Source organism: Strigops habroptila, chromosome 4 (genome assembly GCF_004027225.2).
Source record: "Strigops habroptila isolate Jane chromosome 4, bStrHab1.2.pri, whole genome shotgun sequence".
In the NCBI taxonomy this organism is placed as follows: Eukaryota; Metazoa; Chordata; class Aves; order Psittaciformes; family Psittacidae; genus Strigops; species Strigops habroptila.
This window is the reverse complement of record NC_046358.1, coordinates 16,238,728-16,255,734: the sequence shown is the minus strand read 5'-3', so window position 1 is coordinate 16,255,734 and position 17,007 is coordinate 16,238,728. Positions and strand designations below refer to the sequence as shown.

Below are 17,007 nucleotides of genomic sequence, written 5' to 3'. Positions count from 1 at the left end.
CAGAAGTCCAATAGAACAAACTTTGTAAACAAACCCTCCCGTGAAAAACTTCACATTTGAAATTCAGGTGTCACATTACTGAGCTAGTAAACAACAACAAAGTCAGTAGGATACAAAAAGAAAAGTTCAGCTGGTTAGAGTGTTACACTGCTTGTATTCAAAGACACTCACACCAGCCCTGTCCCTCCTGCCTCCGTCTTCCCACTCTTCTCCACTCAAACTCTGCACAATCTGAAGCCAAGGTTGGAGATACTTTTATGGATAATAATTTCATAACAGAAAACTCGACCTGAGTAAGCTTGAGTAATAGTTTTTCTTATAAGGTATATTGAAAACAGTCCAAGTCTGATATCTGAAAACTTTCATAACTAGAATCATAGAATAATTTGGTCATCAGCAATTTAATTGCCCAACAATGCACAATTTCTGTGTGCATTGTGAAAATTGTGAAAATCCACAATTTCTGTGTGTTAATATCTACTATATATAAACCAGGAACTGTTAACAGGAAACCAAGGTAAACTTCCGTGTAATTTGCCTCAACCTTGGGCGTCTGGCTACAAAGAAGATGCTTTAATTTGAGACATTGCAAAGCCAGGGATGTTCCCTAATAATGTTCCTGATGTGTCCAGATCAAACTTCACACAATTCTGACAATTAAAAAAGACACAGTAGCTTCTGATCCCAAAGCACAAAATGGCAGCATTCAACTAGCAAGAAAAGCTCTCCCTGCACCGCCCCTCCCCCCGCCCAGCTTTAAACTCTAGCAGCAGTGTACCTACGGCTTCATAATCTGCCAGTTCCAGCCTAGCTTTGTTCTGCATGGTCCGTTTGCAAAGATAGATGGCTAAAGAGAGAAACAGAAAACAATTACAGACAGATTACTAGCATTAGATCTAAAAAAAAAAAAAACCAAAAAAAAAACGGGGGGGGGGGGTGGGGGAAGAGGGTCCATACACTATTCATTCCCATCAGAAAGCAACATGAGCCAAGGAATGAGAGGGTTGAATACCTCTCTGACATTACCCACTAGTAATCTCAGAGGCCTTAAACATCTGGGACATCTAATTTAAAAGTGCTAAGAGTAGATGCCAAGACCTAACAAGACATCTGAGAAAGGCACAATTGCTTCTGGGAGCTAGTAAAAGATTTACCTTTAGCAACCTGTTCCCCTCAGTACCTTGGGAATATCCCTGCCAAAGTGAATGGCTCTGCACTTCTTTTCCCCTTTTGTTAATAAAAAACCACAACAAAACCAAACAATCAAGCCAATCACACCCCCTCCAAAAAACAAAACAAAAACCAAACCAACAAAAAACCACAAACAAAACCAAAACCACCCCAAAATGTTGGTGTATGAAATGAAAATAGAAACATGCACTAGATTTTAAAGGTGTTATCTGAGCATTTTTTCATATGCTTCATTCTACACATTTCAAATGGTTAAGAAAAGCCTTTCACATTTCACCATAGGCAGACATTGCAGGAACTGATGTGGTTTGGGATTCTGAGGGTCAAGATGAGCTCAGTGCACCACACCAAACCAGTCCCAGGCTGCCTTCTGGTAAAGCCTCAGCGGGACCTGCTAGCTCATCCCATTTCCATTGGAGGCTGAAACACATGGTTCCCAGCACAGCCTGGGTATACAGTCAGGTCTGAACTACTTAATAGAGGTCCAGTGCTCTCCTTTTGAGATGAATCTAGATGTGAATTTTATAGCTTCCTTCTGTTCTGCTCTCTCACATGTTCCAGGGCTAGGTACTTATTGTCCAACAGCATAGCAAACTGGAGCTGAGCGGAAGGCAAAGCATCACCTACAGAAAACTACAATAAATCTTTTTCAGAAAATTTCGTCTTTTCTTTGAAAACCTTGGGGGTTTGGCTTGCTGGTAAATACAATTTTCTGACACCCTCGTGAATGTTTTTAATTGGAGAACTAATCTTGTATGGAAAATAAATGACCCCCTACCCCCCAAAAAAACCAAACCCAAAACCAAAACCAACCAATTCTACTCATGTAATTCTCTTCCTAGAATTCTAACATTCATATAATGAGCCAACACTATGCATAGTAACCAGAGGTGATCAGTTTCTCTATATTTATACATCTCAAGGGCAGGTTCCTCTGTAAGTCATTTGCAACACCAAATAAAGTTAGCGTCAGTCATCTCACAGTATTTCTTCATGCTAGGCAGTGACCTGGCATTAGCAAGTTAGTTCCTGTCCTCTGAGTGGATCCATGCAAACAGAAAAAAGTATGAAGTGCTGCTGGAATTTCAGTTTTATTTGGGTCTACTGCTGGTTTGGGATTAATTCCTGGGAAGACTCCATCTGTACAGACCTCTGATATGCAAAGACTGATTATAAGCATATGTTAGAGATTTCTGGGACAGATGAAAATCTGCCACTACAGGGCTCAGAGCTAATGCAGTTGCAGCTTGTCCAGCTGTGGGTCAGCTCACACAGGACTTTTATTTTAAAGTGCACAGGTCCTCTCAATGCCCTTGCAGCACAATAATCTGACTGCAAAACCAGTTATCTACAGATACTGTAGGAAAAAAAGCCATCAGAACTTCCCTCTTCAAATTATTATTCTGATGTTTACAGATAGACATTTGGCACAGTTCAGACAGTTATATATGGTGTCTGTAAAATCTGGAAATTATTTTGCATGTAATGAATAGCATCATGTCTTCTTCTAAGCAGTTCCTTCACTGGGATAAATACTTAAGTCTCTGTGCTAGCTTTCCTGCAGATATGGGACTGCAAATGAACTTTTACATGATAGATACCATTGCAGGATACTTCACCCCAGCAAATGATTTCCAGAATCCATAATTATGAGTAATTATTGCCCAGGAAAGAAAAGAATCTGATTATTCAGGAAGGAGTTCTAAACTGATCTTCGATTATGAGACACTTCAAAAGAAGGACTTCCAGGAGCTCCTCTTTTAGGAGCACACACATGGATTCACTTCCTCTTCCAATGCCACACCAGGATGCAACAACGGATTTCATGATTTCACTGTGAAAGAAGTGCAGTTCTGGAAGAGACAGCAATATTGCATGCAGACAGCTAAAGATAACAACACTGACATATTTTCTTTATGTATTATAACTGTCTGCAGGCACTCACATGTTTAACACATCATGTTGCAGTTTATTACCTCATAAACCATGACCAGTCTTTTCTTTTTTACCAGCTCTGGGAAAAATAAGTCTGGAGTCATATATCAGAGAACTTTAACTACGAGTTGCCATCAGTTATATACTGGTTTATTGATCAGCCAGATGAGTGCCCAGATGAGGTAACTTTTTATTGATCAACATATCAGATTCAGCTACAGATCAGAGTATGTTCTCCCACAAAAGCAATATTGGTATTATTTAAGATTCCCGAGGAGCAGTATTCTGCTTGCCATAAATTCTGCCAAAATGAACAGAGCTGTGGATGAATGAAGGTGATGGTAGGTAAAACCCTGGCCTCATTGGACTCAACAGCTACAGCTCCATGGGCTTGAGACACCTTGGGACTTCACGTATTTGAGATGGGCATGTACCCTGCCTCTGATGCTGCAGTCTGACAAGAAACTCTGCTGATGAAGGGTTTAGATGGCCAACAGTAATTAAGGACAATTTTTTCCATCACAAGCTTTCTGTACTAACTTTCTACAGTGAAATAACTATACTCTCACCGTAATCTGTGTTTTCAGGTTCCCAGCAGTGTGAAGGCCAAAAATATGGTGCCTAAGAAAGAACATATGCATTTTTGTAATGGAAGAGATGAAAAACAACTCAGATGCAGAAAAACATTACAAGTACATAAAGAAGAATCATACAGGTACAGAAAGAAAAATCACGAAGTCTATGGCCCAGTCTCTGCCCTCAGAGGAAGCACTGCTACAAATCTCAGGAAAAATGAGGATGCTTTTCCAGGATGATACCACCTTTAACTTTCCTCATTACAGTTAAATAGAAATGCTGTAATACAAGCATAAACAGTATGGTTGGCAGCCCAAGAAAAAAAATTTTACTTTTTAAATATAACAGATGGCAGAGGTCAAAACTCATCTGATTAGAGTCATTCTGAAAGGAGAAGTCCTGCTAAGCTTACTGCTTTTGTTTTCTTTCTATCCAGGCCTCCTTATTGCAGTTGCTACAATTAATTACAAGATATTACTACCTGTAGCTGTATTTCAGTTTTAACATGAATGAAAAATAATGTCTTTGTCCAAATTACAGAACACTGTTTTGCATTATTGATGTAATGCCACAACCAGGCGCAGGACATTACACACAGTTTATTCCTTGCACAAAAGTATGAGGAAACAGAGGGATCAAACAATACGGGTTTAACGTTCCTTGCTGATACACATCTTATGAACTTCACAAGATCATGAGCTACTGTTAAAGGAGGGACTGATGTCCAGGTAGAAAGTGGCAAGGAGAGAGTAATGGAAAAGAAAGATGATTCTATCAGGTTATTTTTCCAGAAAATGGCTGAGGAGAACTGTTGCAGGAAACAGGCAAAGAATAAGCAAAAGTTGTAGGAAAAGATAAGGGAAAGAAAAGTCAATAAGCAATAAACACAATTTGATGATGTGGTTTACACAGGCTTAAAATAAGAGAAAGAAAGTAAATTATATGGAAATCTAGGTACTGAGAGGTGCACAGGACATCTTACGGCGTCATTCTTCAAACAGAGAAAACTACAACTAAAAGGGCAATCAGTATTACCCCTGCTTTTGTCAAGCCTTACATGACAGGCAGAGCAGGACTTTCAGAAAAGCAAGGGAATTGTAATGAAAAATCTTAGTCTGAATGAGGCCAGGTAACCAGAAAGTGGGTTGAGATAAGAGGAGTTCTGTGATCTCCTGGGCTGCTTTGTTCACTGTGCCATTGGTCTTCTATGATAACACAATATCACATTAACAGTAGGACAGTAAGTATGAGCAGAAGCAACATCAGATGCAAGAACAGGCTTTTCAAATAAAAACTAAAAAAGAGGAAAAAAAAAGTGAAGGAGGAACAGGAGGGTGAACAGAAGAGAGGTCATAGGAAAGATAAGGGAGCTAGCTGGGATCACGTAGCAGAACACCACAAATTCAGCCAGCAGGATTAAGCAGCAAGACTCCAGGTTTGAACTTACTGCTTCATTTAAGTTATAAAATATGTCCAAAAGTTGTTGCAGCACAAACACTCAGTTATCTCAGAAGTTGACAGGAGCAGATTTTGGACAGGGAATGGAACTCAAATGCAGGATGCTTTAAAAATTCAACACCTCTGGAGGCACAGGGACACTGAGAGATAGAGATGTCCCAGCTTAGGTGACTGCCGAGGTTACATATCCTTTGTAAAAGAGCCAAAGCCTGAAGCTTGCCCTCTTCCACACCAAGCTGTAACCAAGACAGGACAAAAATTTGAATCTTCTGCTGTGTGAGAGCTTGAATGCCCAACTCCAAAGCTTGCCCTCGCCCATTTTGCACAGGACGGTGGCTACTCAATTCTTGCCAGGGTTAGAATCCAAAAGCCTTTTTCCTTCTGTAGTTCAAATCAACACCTTGACATATCAAAAATAATCACAAGACATCTGTTTATTTATGTAAAAACTATGGGTCAGAAAAGTAGTGATTTGGGATTTAAAGCAGATCTTTTTGAAGGGACTTTATCACTTCTTAAGGTCTCTAACAAGATGGCTTCAATCTCTGGCTTCAGAGACCTAATGGGTGCTTAGGGATAAAGGGCAGGTGATTTTAGCAGTATTGTTGCAGGGACAGTAGAAGGGGCCACAAGGGAGACAGATCACTCACCAACCTGAAAACGATAGAACGTCCCATCATCTTTCAGGGTAAGGACATGGTCTGAGATTGGAAAGACATAACCCTGTGCAGCAATAAGACTTCCCAAGTGTATTGCTTCCCCTGTGAAAGAGAGAAACAACAAGGATGTGCCAGGAAGACACGTACCGCACACTCCTCTGCTTTCAGCAGTGGCTCTGGTGATACTTGCGCAAAGACCTGGTGCACACATGCCTCTCTGTACCCACGCTGCATCCTTATGCCTTCCAACCAAACTATGCAAAGCAGGAGGAGCAGGAATCAGCCTTACAACACAGATGCAACACTGCTCAAATGTTTAACCTGCTGGTTTTGTGTTTTACAAAATGTCACACACCAGTTCAGCTCTAGTCTGAAGTCCAATTCAAAGCCCATTATCCACCACAGGTGACAGCTGACAAGAAGACATGACTGTTCCATCAATGAACCCCACTTGCCTCTACCAAATCCAACAAACAGCTGAAACACCAGGTTGTTAGCAGAGTGTTTATTCATAGAGACAAGTCCTGAAGTGTAGCATTGCCATTCTTTACAGGAAATGTGCGGAGGCAAAGGGGGGTACATATCCTAGCACTGCCAGGGCAACCCTCACCAGCACAAAGGCACATCTGCACAGATTTTCAACCAAAGTCAGCTCTCAAAAGCCGCATCAACTTTCTCAGGGTTGCAAAATACACATCAGCTGCTCATGCACTCCCAGGCAGATAAAGCAGCTATTGTCTGCAGCTCAAATTCAGATCTGGGACTTGACTGGACTCATGAGAAGGGATGTGTGTATATGGATGCCCTGGGTGAAGCAACATTGCCTCTATCTCTGCTTTTACATGGTGACAGTAGGCAGCAGAAACAAATTGGGAGGTGAAAAGAAAAAGAAACTTCTGGACCTGCAGATCTTTTCTTCCTTTTTTCCCAATAGTTCTTAATTGTGCCAAAATGACTTTTGTTTCTCTGAAGAGTGAGCTATTTGGACTGTGCCCAAGCCCTGATCACTGTTTGTGGCCGACTAGCCATTCATCTATCTGCTATAATAAATTAGCAGCCATCATCTGATTCTATGATGGTATCTGTGTCATCCTTGGCCAGTACAGCCTGTCAGTCATGGTTACCTTTCTCCACATGATGACAACCTGCCATCGCATTTGCCTGCTTCACTACACACGTGCACCAATTTCCTTTCTAAGTCTGGGAGCAGCTTCGAAAACAATCAGCCTTTCTTAGGTAGCAATAATTTCACCTACAAAGTGCTTTTGGTGTGTTGTAGTGTAAGGGATTAGACTTCTTATCTCTTTCACTCCTCCTTCCCCTCAGTGCTTAAATCAGCCTTGTTCTACTGGTATTTTAGACCACAGCAAAACAGTATCTACTGTCTAATGGCACACACAATACAGATGGAGTATCTGTTCCTCCCCAGCTGTGGTCACCTTACCTGGATCCTCAATGCTGAGGTTCTTCATAAGCCACTGCACAATATCAGCACCTTAAAAAAAAAAAGAGTGAAGAAAGCATTAAGCACTGAGACGACAGGGTTTAAGATCCCAAGAGAGAGATAAAATTGAGATAGATAGAGTAAAACTGACATTAAAAGGAAAGTAGATTAAAATTAATCTCCACTGAGGTTTCAGAATGTTTTTCCTTCTTGTGCCACACTGTAATTATACAGTTACTGGCAGGCACTAGTACTCTGTGTGACAGGAGGCTTGGTATACTTTAAGTCAGGCATTACTCTAATGGGTCCATGTAACTTGTTTTCTGACAGTTGCTCTCTCCCACCTCAGCATACAGGGAGGTGCATTTATGCAAACACTAGCTAGCAAGGAGGCAAAGGAGCATTTACTGCCACCTTGCAACTGTAATGTCAGAGGCAATAATATAAAAGTGCAGAAGTGAGTTATCAGTCAAAGAAGACAGAGGAAAGCCTCACTTATGTCCAAGACAAGCATTCAGTGTGCCTGTAACCAAGCCACTGCTGAGCTATCACCTGCTAGTCATCACACTAGCCGGATGGTGGCCAGGAGCAGAAAAGTGAGCCTGTAAGGCCCATCAGGTAGTTTATTAGTTCTTCAGGGCCCATCAAGTAGTACAAAGGTTGTTGCTATCTTATAAACAGCATAAAGATCTCCAGGGTTGCATGTATACAGGCTCTCTATTGCCAGCATGGAAATCACAGAAGTGGAACACTTGTGACTCTTCAATAGAAGCTAAAGCCTTTTGTTATCAAAATACAACATGACAGGACAGCAAAATTTAGTTAAACCCCATACTCAGAAAGTTAAGCTTAAAATGTAACATAATACTGTGTACAAGTCAGCTAACTTGACCTGTCCAAAGTCAAAGGCAATCAGCAAAGACAGTTGGAGTTAATTTAGCAAGTCCATGCCAAGTTACAGCAGTGTGCAGTACAACCTAGCGATGCCATGTCTGGCTGTAGGCATGACACCAAGCCCTTCTCAGCATACAGTCAATTTGCTTGGAAATATTTGCATTCACATACAGGAGGTTAATAGCCCTGGTAATACTTAAAGCTATGCTTTGCGATACATCACTTGAAGATAGCATACAAAAAGGAACCAATCAACCATACGGTTCAGGCTTACTGAACAAACCCCAGAGGATCTTATTTGCATAGAGCGCTTCTGGGTTCAGACATGGTGAGTACTTCAAGAAACAGCATCACCCACAATGATGCGTGTTCCAGAAAAGTTGTCAGACATTTTACTTTCCACAGGCCCATAGCATCCTCACACCCTCAGCAAACCTGAAATACAGCAAAGGCCAGTAATCACAATTATGATGTGCCACAGAGACAGACAACAGCACTGCTAGTGTCACAGGTTCTTGCAATATCTGCAGGTCTGACTGACTCTCCTATGCAGGTGAAATTCCCAGTAGAAATGTGTTCTACCCCACACAGAAGAGGACAGCAGCTTCCACTCCCCCTGACAATGCAAGCTGACCCCCAACTCCACAAGGAGCACTGGCAAACTCTCTTCCGTCAGGCTTCAGCAGCAAGGGGGAATATGAACCTGGCCCCCCTCATCCCCCACCCAAGGCAATGAAAGAACTTACTTGTCCCCTGCAGGCAACCAGCAGAGCTCCTGAAGATCAGGGAAGCATCTGCTTTCGCTTAAATACTGAGTAGACAGATGTGACCAAAAGGCAACAGCTGGGCATTGTCTCATTCTGCCTTGAAGGTATCAATGAACCAGACACTGAAGGACCAATATCACAAGTTTGTATTCTTAGTTCTATGGTCACTCTCCACATCCCCCAAATCCACTTAGGAGCAGTTGAAGTTGCCATGGTCGATTTAGACAGTTATTCCAAAACCCTTTTTGTTTCTTTTTTTTTTTTTTTTTAATAGCTGGAACTCTTCTTGTAACTTCCAGCATAAGTTTATTAATATGCAATTTATATGCATTTGATATCACACTTAAATTACCATTTAAGGGAAAGAATTCTTCTTCTTCCTTGATAGTTTCTCCTGAATGTTTCTACAGAGGGCTGACACACTGCCTACCTACTTCCATTTCACTAAACCAACCAAACTTTTAATGTTCTCTCATGATGGTCTCTCCCTCTACTCGGCCATTTGGCAACTTTTCAAATTTAAGTTCCATTTCTTTGCACTAGGGTCACCAGAACTGCAGTCAGTACCTTGCAGAACATCTAACCAATGCCTCTGGCAATGGTCCCAGCACTTTCCTGTCTCACCTGAAACCAGCTGCCAGGTGCATCCTAAATCACATTTTTTCTTTGTGAATAGTGAATTTATTCAGAAAAAGGTGTCTGAGGGGTCCAAAACGACCCGTTATATGAGAACACATCTAGTAAACAGTCCTAGCCGAAAAACATATGTGGAAGATGTTCAGAACCAGTAACTGTTGTTTGACATGTTTATTAACAAAGTATTCTATTTTATAAACATGGATGTTTCCTTTTCCTTTTTAGAGAACAAAAATATCCCAAAGATAGAACAAAACATTTAGGGTTAGAGAACTACTTCAAGAAGACCCAAACTGAAGTGCTTTTTTATTGGTGTAAACAAAACCAAACCTCACAAAATGGTTCAAGCTAAACCAGAATCCTTATTGGTTTTTCTGTTCATGCCCCAAACCACAAGTCCACTTTTTCTCCTGATTTTGGTCTCAGATTACAGGCTTGCAATGATCTAGATCATCTTAGGAACCTGAATTTGCACAAGTCCATGGGAGCTGACGAAAGCCATCCACAGGTCCTGAAGGAGCTGGCGAGTGAAGCTGCTAAACCACTGTCCATCATATTTGAAAAATCATGGCAGTCAGTCAGGTGAAGTTCCCGATGACGGGAAGAAGGGAAATATAACCCCCATTTTCAAGAAGGGGAAAATGGAAGACTCAGGGAACTACAGACCAATCAGCCTCACCTCTGTGCCTGGCAAAATCTTGGAGCAGATTCTCCTGGAAAGCATGCTAAGGCACATGAAAAACAACGAGGTGGTTGGTGACAGTCAACAGGGCTTCACTAAGGGCAAATCCTGCCTGACCAATTTGGTGGCCTTCTATGATGGAGCCACGGAACTGATGGACAGGGGCAGAGCAGTTGACGTCATCTACCTGGACTTGTGCAAAGCGTTCGACACTGTCCTGCACGACATCCTTGTCTCTAAAATGGAGAGACACCAATTTGTGGATGAAGAATTGGCTGGATGGCTGCACGCAGAGAGCTGTGGTAAATGGCTGAATGTCCAGTTGGAGACCAGAAATGAGTGGTGTCCCTCAGGGGTTGGTGTTGGGACCGATCCTGTTCAACATCTTTGCCAGTGACATGGACAGTGGGATTGAGGGCACCCTCAGCAAGTTTGCTGATGACAATAAGCTGTGTGGTTTGGTTGATATGCTGGAGGGAAGGGATACCATCCAGAGGGACCCTGACATGCTTGAGAGGTGGCCAATGCCAACCTCATGAAGTTCAGCCGAGCCAAGTGTAAGGTCCTGCACCTGGGCTGGGACAATACCAGGCACTGCTACAGGTTGGGCAGAGAAGAGATTCAGAGCAGCCCTGCAGAGAAGGACTTGGGGGTGTTGGTTGATGGGAAACTTAACATGAGCTGGCACTGTGCGCTCACAGCCTAGAAAGCCAACCGTATCCTGGGCTGCATCAAAAGAAGCATGACCAGCAGGTCAAAGGAGGTGATCCTGCCCCTCTACTCTGCTCTCCTTAGACCTCACTTGGAGCACTGGTGCAACCAGTTCTGGTGCAGTTTTGGTGTCCTCAACATAAGAACAACCTGGAGCTGTTGGAGCAAGTCCAGAGGAGGGCCATGAGGATGGTAAGGGGTGTTGTGGTTTGAGCCCAGCCGGTAACTCAGAACCACACAGCCGCTCGCTCACTCCCCCCCTTCCTCCCCCCACTCCCGGAGGGATGGGGAGGAGAATCGGAAGAATGTAACTCCCACGGGTTGAGATAAGAGCGGTCCCGCAACTAAGGTATAATACAAAACCACTACTGCTACCACCAATGATAATAATGATTAGTGAAGTAACAAGTGGAGAGGATACAATTGCTCACCACCTACCGACCGATACCGAGCCCGACCCGAGCAGTGATCTGGGCCTTCCGGGTAACTCCCCCCGGTTTACATACTGGGCATGATGTGCTGTGGTATGGAATACCCCTTTGGCTAGTTTGGGTCAGGTGTCCTGTCTCTGCTTCCTCCCGGCTTCCCCTCCTCCCTGGCAAAGCATGAGACTGAGAAAGTCCTTGGTTGGAATAAACATTACTTAGCAACAACTAAAAACATCAGTGTTATCAGCGTTGTTCCCAGGCTGAAAGTTAAAAAACACAGCACTGCACCAGCTACTAAGAAGGAGAAAAATGACTGCTATAGCTGAACCCAGGACAAGGGGGCTCGAGCACCTCCCGTATGAAGACAGGCTGAGAAAGTTGGGGCTGTTCAGCCTGGAGAAGAGAAGGCTGTGTGAAGACCTCATAGCAGCCTCCCAGTATCTGAAGGGGGCCTACAAGGATGCTGGGGAGGGACTCTTCATCAGGGACTGTAGTGATAGGACAAGGGGTAATGGGTTCAAATTTAAACAGGGGAAGTTCAGGCTAGATATAAGGAAGAAGTTCTTTACCATGAGGATGGTCAGGCACTGGCATAGGTTGCCCAGAGCAGTGGTGAATGCTCCATACATGGCAGTGTTCCAGGCCAGGTTGGACAGAGGGTGACATGGTCTAGCGTGAGGAGCCCCTGCCCATGGCAAGGGGGTTGGAACTAGACATTCTAGGTCCTTTCCACCCTACCTATTCTATGATTTTATGATCTCTTAGACATCTTATTGCCAAGTGACATGACAGCTGATATCTTAAAATCATCTAGAGCAGTGCACTGCTTTGCTTCGAGGAGGTGTAATGTGTTCTGCATGATCCCTTTCCAGATATACAGGGATACTTAATGCAGGATTAAGTCCCACCCCATTTTAACAGTCAACAATCATGTCCCCATTTCTAGGCCTCTTTTGTGGAATTTATTACATTTTCATCAAACTACAATGAAAAAATCAAGTAATGCTGAAATGTGGTTTCCCAGTTTTCTTCCCCCTCTTATTAAGATTTAAAAATAAAGGCTTTAAAGGTGCAAGTAAACTGGAAACACTGGCTCAAACAGAACTCCTGCGATCAGTCATGCTGGAATATAAGCAGTACTTGAGATCAGGGATTTTAATTTGTCTCTGTTAAAAACATGAAATCATTCCTGAACGTTGCCAAGAGCCAGGAAGGTGTTATAGCTGTTCTCCAGTTGTCCTGAGGCAGATTATCTTTCTGCTGAGCTTGCTGAACCATTATTTATCACCTGCCAAGACTGATTACTCACCCTAGGGACAATGACAAGTCTTTCCTTCCACTGTTAATTACTGTCATCGTTAGTAGCCATGTCACTAATTAATATTCAATCATAATGAAATCTCTTTACCGCCATCTCCATAACACCATCAGTTTTAGAGTTACCCTCACACATTGGTTTTGCCTCTGTTTGCATCTGTTTCTATCACTGCAACCTACTTTTGCCCACCTAGAAATACTATTTATGCCTTTCCTCAAATAAGAAAATTCAGATTTATTCTTACAAGACACAGTGAAGACTTCGAGTGAATCCTTTACCAGATTCTCCTGTCAGACCAAGACACAGATTCCTTTATCCAGTTTTCCAGAAATCTTCATCTTAACCTCTCCTGTACGTGAAGCCCGACAGATGGTCCTCACATAACTCATGTTCCCAAAAAGATCTTTTCTGGCTGATTTTCAGCATTCACATTTCACAAGCTCTTCAGATGACACCCAAGGGAAACCCTTGACTCTGACATGTTTCCACTAAACAGTAACAGGGCATTTGAGACCTCTGAAAATAAACAGTTGGACCTGTTTTCATAACACAAGGTGTTGCTGGATACAGGTAGAAGAGTAGCTGCCATCTCCTCAATGCTCTTCTCTGTACATCTACATTTCCTCTGAGTCAGCATGCTCAGTTCAAGGGTAGTCTGTGAACATCTATTTCCTCCTCACCTAAAACAAAATACATCTTTTTTCTTCAGGCTCTTCTTTGAAGCTGAAGTAGATCAAGTTGTTTAATACCAACAGAATAGCTGTATTTCTATGTGCAAACAGATTCACAATGACCATTTATCCAGATACCTGCTTTAGAGACAGGCTAGCAGTTTTATACTTCTTGCTATTTTCTCCATTTTCTGTTCGGCCTCAGTGATCCCATAATAGTAGCTAGTGTTCTCATACAGCCATAGCCTGTCACCATGACAAATGAGTGGCCAGTCATGAAAAGATAAATTAGAAAAAGAGTTCACAGGGTATGAGGACATTGGCAAGATGCAGTTAATGAGGTGGGTCGCCATCATGGTAGTTGATACCTTTTCTAATCAACCCATGTTGTTCTACCTCTTCCAGAAAATCCAGGACTTACTTGGAAAATGAAGGGCCATCTATAACTAGACTCACTCATCTTCCACAGGTTGTGTAAAATGGCAAATGTAGACAGAACGGTACACCCTTCCAGCAATTTCTAAAGATCTGCTATCTGGAGTGGAGACTATGCCACTGTTCTGGGCAAAGGGGCCAGGACCACTGGGGTCTGCTAGTCATCCAAGGGACTGGGCATGTCGCTGGCAAGGCACAGGCATGTACATACACACACACATATGAATACAAATAAAAAATACAAGAGTGTTTCTGAAACTTCAGTGAACATGCATTTTTGCATTTCTTTTTAGGCCTGTTAAGACAACTGCATTTTTGGCTGATCATCCTGAGCTGGCAGAGCTGGCAAGCGCTGATGTGTGGAACTCCACACATAGGACATGGGACATCCCATGTTGCCCTTATCTCATGATGCCCACTATGACATCAATGAGCAAGGAGTAAAATCTGCCCTTTCTCATGGGAGTTGCTAAGCTGAGCCCTGGTCACTGGATGCCAACCAGCAGTATTCACAGCCTGTGAAACAGCCTCAGACTGTTCACAGCCTCACCTTGCACTGACAAATATTATCAATGAGAAAGTGAGGTCTTAAAAAATACTTAAAAACCACTGTCTGATCGTGTTATGAAAGAACGTCATATATACATGTCTAAAGGAAGAGACATAAGATTGTTTAGTTATTTCCTGTCTCTTTCCAGAGTTAGTGTAACCATTATGTTCTCTGAACATATTTTAATGATTTAAAAAAAAAAACCCCAAATCAAAACTATATTTTTGTAGGGTATATTTTTAATCATTATTATTTTACAAAAGGAATAAAAATGTGAAATGTTCAGCTCTTTCCTAGACCTTACCTATGCACTCTATCGCACACTCTAGCCTCTCTCATCAGTCACCTCCAAAATCAATGTCCGGAGAGCCTTTTCACACAAGGGTGAAAATGTGTTCTCCTTCCTGTCACTTCATTCTTGAAAACAGATGAACCCATTTTAGCACCAAATTTTCCAAACAATTTGCTCCTGAACTCAGACCAGTCTTTAAATATTTCTATCAGAAAAGCAAGACTGGGAGAAAAAAAATAAAATCACAAGCAGTCAAAATGACATAAGAATACATGCATAGGTGTATGAGCAGCCACTCAAGCTGCTTTTTACTCTACCAATCACAGCAATCACATATTAAATGGAAATAATGTGTTTTGGTCCCACCCAAGCATCATTGGGTCCTTGGTAAATCTGGGACAAAAGAAGTTAATTAATTATTTGCACTTTTACCACTGGGTTTGCAAAGACAAACAAATGAACATCACCCACAATAAAGGGCAAAACGATTTCATAACAAAATCTCTCATGGCCTGGTGTCTCCCTAGTATCTGTTACAAATATTGGGGAAGCACCTTATAGAATTTGCCTACAAAAAGTGTGTAAATAAATACCAATGCCATCTAAAAAAACATCTCAGCAGTTAACTCAGAAAATGCAGAAATTGCAGCTCTCCTCCATCAGCATGTGGTAATTGCACCACTCAGTGTCAGCAAGGAGCATCATCAAAGCTACAACAGCTTAAGGAGCATCATCAAAGCCACAACAGCTTAGAGCTTCTAGCAATATCAATTTTCCTTTACATTATATTCACTTTATATTTTGTTTGTGAATTATTAACAATCATTAGCAGGAGGAGTGTTACCCCTTTTTGATCAAAGTAGCCAAAGTTTCTAAGAGGTCTTTTTGTTCATTGTAACTTTTGAGTGCTTGAATTTACAATATACTTTTCTTGTAATAAAAAAATCGGAAATGTAATACTTTATGTGAAGTTAGAATGATACTTGATGGGAAGGTGGAAAACAGCGCATGGAGCTAAGCTGCATGTGAACATTCCAGGATGATAAAACAATGACAAGGACAGAATATTTGTAAATTTAATGGGTTCACAATCTCTGACCCTTTGCCTTTTCCTGACAAGATTATTATTTGTCTCAGTGTTTGGGCTGATGTGACATTCCAGACATTTCTTCATTCCTCCTCTGTCTCTTTCACTAAGTGTTATCTATAGAAAGTTGTCCAGTATGCTTGCCCATTTATACCAAATGTTGGCATTTCACAGATGAGTCCCATATAAATACTAATCATTTGGTTTTGTGTGTTGCCTGTGAACTTAGGAAGCACTCTGTACCTCCACTGCATAGATGTCCATATCTGTGTAAACAAAACCATACGAGAATCTGACCTCATATTTATCAAAAGCCTATTAAAATTAACAGCACTGATGTTTGACTCATGCATGTTCTAGTCCCTGACACTGGTGCCCTAAAGCAAAATTAACAGCAAGTCTATTAATAAATTCTTTCACAAAAGGGAGTCATGACCCAGACTCGTGTCTGCACTGCGAGGTGTTGATAGACACTTGTGGTGTTGGGAGAGTGACAGAAGATAACCTTCCCAGGAGAGAGAAAATGCCAAAGGCTTCTATAGTCGTGGTGGGGTAGGAAGATGAGCAGCAGGGAACAAGACCAGGCAGAGGGCAACACACCAGAGTTGCAGACCTGCTTGTGTGCTCTCACAAGGAATTGAACAGGAATGTCTAGCAACTGAGTGCATTAGCTTACAAACTAAAGGGCCGCAAATTCGCAATTTAACCATCAGCACTGCAGTGTAAATTTGATCTTTCTCCCCAGTATTTATTTTATATGTAACACACACACAAAAAATTACTCCTGCCTACATTTTAAATATATATGGATATGAAAGACGGAAGATGGAGATTTGGGTTTGCAAAATCCAAATTTCCTGCATACTTTCACCCTGTTAGTAGCTCTTTCTTTTGAACTGCTTTTTGGAAGGACTTCTGCCTTCTCATCATACTGGCCAGACTACCACAGTGCACGTACCCTCTATGATGCAGACCCGTAGAGGGAGATTTTCATAAGGCAAGAATCAATAAATGATTAGACATGACAGTGCAGAGCAATGTGCAGGCTAATTTACCCAGGTAAAGATAAATTAGACCATAAGATATCATGGCCAGACTGTTTTTGTTACAATGCTGCTCATCTAAAAATAGCTCAGGTAACTTTACAAGATGTGAAAGCAAGTAACAGAAGACAGACCCAAAGACAGGCTTCTGCCTTGTAATATTCTCCCATCAACACCACTTAAAAACAGGCATTCAGTGCTGAGGAGCAGAAGGATGCCGCTAGCTGAGA

General features: G+C 42.0%; 1 protein-coding gene across 7 annotated transcripts in view; it reads right to left on the bottom strand.

Moving 5' to 3' along the window:
* RGS6 (regulator of G protein signaling 6) overlaps positions 1 to 17,007 on the bottom strand; it is a 284,505-nt gene that overhangs the window by 71,549 nt on the left and 195,949 nt on the right. For all 7 annotated transcript variants that reach the window (XM_030483768.1, XM_030483772.1, XM_030483770.1 and 4 more), the window contains 4 exons: positions 7,264 to 7,314; positions 5,815 to 5,921; positions 3,696 to 3,747; positions 783 to 847 (listed from right to left, as the gene is read on the bottom strand). In XM_030483768.1, coding sequence (XP_030339628.1) covers positions 783 to 847; positions 3,696 to 3,747; positions 5,815 to 5,921; positions 7,264 to 7,314 — 275 coding nt within the window. The remainder of the gene's footprint in view (positions 1 to 782; positions 848 to 3,695; positions 3,748 to 5,814; positions 5,922 to 7,263; positions 7,315 to 17,007) is intronic.